General features: G+C 33.5%; 2 protein-coding genes across 2 annotated transcripts; both read left to right on the top strand.

The window, feature by feature from the left end:
• The first annotated feature begins 231 nt into the window (after nucleotides 1-231).
• Nucleotides 232-1,628, top strand: LOC132638244 (uncharacterized). Its single transcript, XM_060355191.1, has 2 exons — nucleotides 232-727; nucleotides 931-1,628. Exons 1-2 carry the CDS (start codon nucleotides 366-368, stop codon nucleotides 1,505-1,507), a joined length of 939 nt encoding a protein of 312 aa, XP_060211174.1. The 5' UTR covers nucleotides 232-365; the 3' UTR covers nucleotides 1,508-1,628.
• Nucleotides 1,629-2,302: 674 nt separating this feature from the next.
• LOC132637227 (uncharacterized) lies at nucleotides 2,303-2,941 on the top strand. Its single transcript, XM_060354346.1, has 2 exons — nucleotides 2,303-2,366; nucleotides 2,492-2,941. The coding sequence occupies exons 1-2, from the start codon at nucleotides 2,310-2,312 to the stop codon at nucleotides 2,939-2,941; spliced, it is 507 nt and encodes a 168-aa protein (XP_060210329.1). The 5' UTR covers nucleotides 2,303-2,309.
• The last annotated feature ends 938 nt before the right edge of the window (nucleotides 2,942-3,879 follow it).

Raw genomic sequence — 3,879 nt, 5'->3', positions numbered from 1 at the left:
TATATATTTGATTTCATCAAGTTGAGTTCATAATTGAGGTAACGATTTTTTTACTGCAAATCTTTTTTTTTTGTTCGTCTTTTCTGAAATTGTTTCAGCTAAATTGAATATAACACATTTCTGTATTCGAAAACAACAGGATAATGACAAGCATAACTGCGTTGATCCGTCATTCTGGTTTTTGGAACGATCAGAACTGTTTTGTGAATTACAAAATTGATGTTGTTGTATTCATTGATAATTGCAATTACGATGAGTTAGTTTGTACGATTACAAATCAATTAGGCGTGGATACTGTTGGGAAAACTATTTCAATAAAATATACTGTTGAAGGCGATTTTCAACCAATTGAAATACACAACGATATGGGAGTTCGTGTGTACGTTGAGCTTAAGAGAGAAAACAGAGTTTTGGGGATGTATCCAATGTGCGTTAGTATTCATGATTTGGATGTTGAGGATGGTGTAACTGGTAATCGTATTATTGGAGATGATGTGCTGCAAATTGGATATAGCGAGAATCAGGATGGTATGAAAGTTTGTGATTCTACTGTAAACGTTGTTGTTTTGTTTGGGAATGATAACAATTTGGTAATTTCGAAACCGGAAGCGAAAGGAGTTTTTGTCGATCAAATTTACCAGGATAAGGAAACTTTGAAAATTGTGATGACGAAATACGCAATTCGTGAAAGATTCAATTTCAAAACAGAGAGATCGAATGCTATAAGGTATGATTTTCTAAATGTATTCTGGTAACAGAAAGTGCAGATGTATTTTTGTTATATTTGTACTGTATTGAGATGATTTGTTAACTTATTTAGCACACTGTTAATTTTAAAAATGTTTGATGCAATATATTCTGATATATTTTTTGTATATTTATACTGTATTTAATTGATTCAATATGTACTATTTGCATTGTATTATGTAGCTACACTCTGGCATGTTGGTCGCCGGAATGTAAATGGAAATTCAGAGCGTCGAGAATTGGGGATTCTGAAATGTTCAGGGTTAGAGCTTTCGATGACGAACATACATGTCTGTTGAAGGACAAGGTGTATTCACAAAGGCAGGCAACAAGTTGGTTTATTGGAGAAGCGGTTGTGAAGGCGAAAATAACTAACCATAAAAGGAAGGTCACACCTGGGGATATAATAGATGATGTTAAGAATGAATTCGGCGTAGATGTTTCTTATATGATGGCATGGAGAGCTAGAGAGAAGTCTATAAAAGATTTCAGAGGTGATCCAGCTCATTCATACAAGAAGTTGCCGGCATATATATACATACTTGATAAAACGTATCCTGGATCGCTCGTTAAAATGCATAAATCACCAGAAAATGAGTTTATGTATTTGTTTGTAGCACTCAAAGCATTCATAAAGGGATTCGAGTGTTGTAGACCAATAGTTGTAGTGGATGGTGCACATCTTAAATCAACGTATAATGGTACATTTGTGTCGGCAAGTACTTTGGATGGAGCAGGTATGTGTAATTCTATTCTATGAATGTTTTTTTTATAAATACAACATTATGCTTATTGATTTGCAAATAAAGCTGCTAAAAACATACTCTGGATGTATTGCTGGTGTAAATTTGTGAATATTATATGTTGAAATACACTGTAAATATGAGGTAAATATATTGTAAATATATATTACTGTTTTATAAATGATGGTGCTAAAAATACAGTGTGAGATCAAATTCAGTTGAAATATGTGTTGAATATATTATAAATATATACTGATTTTTGTAGGTAATATCCTACCACTAGCGTATGGTGTGATAGATTCTGAGAATAATAAGTCGTGGACGTGGTTCTTTGAACTGTTCAGGCAAGCTTATGGTGTTAGGAAAAATATGTGTGTCGTGTCCGACAGACATGAAAGCATAATACACACAGTTTCTAAGGTGTATCCTACTGTTCCTCATTTGGCTTGTATATGGCATTTGTGGAAAAATGTGACAAAGCAATACACAACAAACAGTGAGGTGTTGAGTCCTATATTTTATTCACTAGCGAAAGCATACAGCCAGGATGAGTTCGATAAATTGATGGAGAAGATTGGGAATGTTGATATTCGGGTAAAACGATACCTAGAAGATGCTGGAAGAGATAAATGGTCTAGGCTTTATTCACCTGTTAATAGAGGATGGACAATGACTTAGAATATAGCCGAATGTATTAATGGAAAACTGGTTGCTGCAAGAGAGTTACATATTTTTGATTTCCTTGAAGAAGTGAGGAAGATGTTTGGTAGATGGAATTGGACAAATAGAAAAAATGGTACCTACGCATTCACAACACTGATGAGGCGGTATCAAGAGATGTTGTCGATCAACGAGTACAAATCAATACGAATGAGGGTATCTTTGTTTGCAACACAAATATTTAATCTATATTTTTACTATATGTAATGTATATTTATATATATTCCCAATATGGTAAAACTGCTCAGGTAATGCTTGTTTATTTGTTAAATGGTTCTCAGGTTGAAGCGTCAACTGAATATGTTTACACAGTGAATGATGGACCGAGGCGTTTCATAATAGATTTGAAGAAGAAAACTTGCAGCTGCAGGATGTTCCAACTGGACGAGATACCGTGTTCTCATGCATGGGCAGTATTGAAGAATAAAAATTTGACTGCTGATGTATATTGTTCGGATTTATTCAAGCCGGAAACAGTTGTGAACACATATGATGTGCCAGTTGATCCTCTTCCCGATGAGACCGAGTGGAATGTTCCTAAAAGTATATTAGATGAAGTTGTTATGCCACCGATCTATAACAGACCCCCTGGGAGGCCAAAAAAGAAGAGGGACAAGCCATTACAGGAGTTGATGATTGGTAAACGCAGAAATTCCTGCGGTAAATGTGGACGTCTTGGTCATAATAGGCGTTCGTGTGATAATCCGCCGCTCAATAAGAAGAATAAATAAGTCTATTTTGATTTTATTTGTTAAGACAATTCTACTTTAAATTTCAGTTAAAAATAAAAAATGAATTCATCTTGAATTCATATTATTCTAGTATGATTGTATTTCATATGGTTGAACATCCGATGTTTTTCAATATAATGCTATATTGGTGGTTAAATGGTATTTGGAAAGTCTACTCTATGTTAACTGATTTGACCTTTTGTTTTGGATTTATGATTTAATAGTTGTATTTCGTATATATTTTGGCTATATTTTAGTTGCATTTTGTCTGATCTGGTAGATAATACTTATTCTGGTTTACTGTTAACTATATTTGATATATATTTTACATATATTTGAAGTGTATTTAGATGAAATTTTAAATTTTGTAACAAACTGTAATTTCAAAAATGGACTTATGGAATATATCTGAGTTATATTTTCTGTATATATCGACTGTATTTAAATGGTTATATATACTACTTTGCTAAATGAATACATTTCACAGATAATGAAAAATGGAATTTATGCATTGAAAAAATAACATACTTGAAAGAAACAACAATATAAAAACCATAAGGTGGTGTTCAATATTAATCATCCTAAAAAAGATTACTACACATGAAACAATATATCCAAAATGAAAAAACAGCAACAAAAGTCGCAACCAACTATGCTATTGTTCAACATGAAAATCAAAAACACAAATGAATTGGTGGCCTAATCAAGATCCTCTTTATCAACTGCCGGTCTAATTGGTCTTGGAGGCTGCTCGTTATCACTTGATGCATTGTTGTTTGACTTATCCCATGCATAGTCGCATAAAAGGGCACCATATCTCATACGGAGTAACTTTGCATCGAATTCGGTTGGGATGACTGCACTTGAGCTCAAGTATTCAGCGAAGGCTGCCACATACACACCACAATCCCTGGAACAAAAATGATCAAAAAATTTAC

Source organism: Lycium barbarum, chromosome 4 (assembly GCF_019175385.1).
Source record: "Lycium barbarum isolate Lr01 chromosome 4, ASM1917538v2, whole genome shotgun sequence".
Lineage (NCBI taxonomy): Eukaryota > Viridiplantae > Streptophyta > Magnoliopsida > Solanales > Solanaceae > Lycium > Lycium barbarum.
The sequence above is the reverse complement of the archived record's forward strand: the minus strand, read 5'-3'. Positions and strand labels throughout refer to the sequence as shown.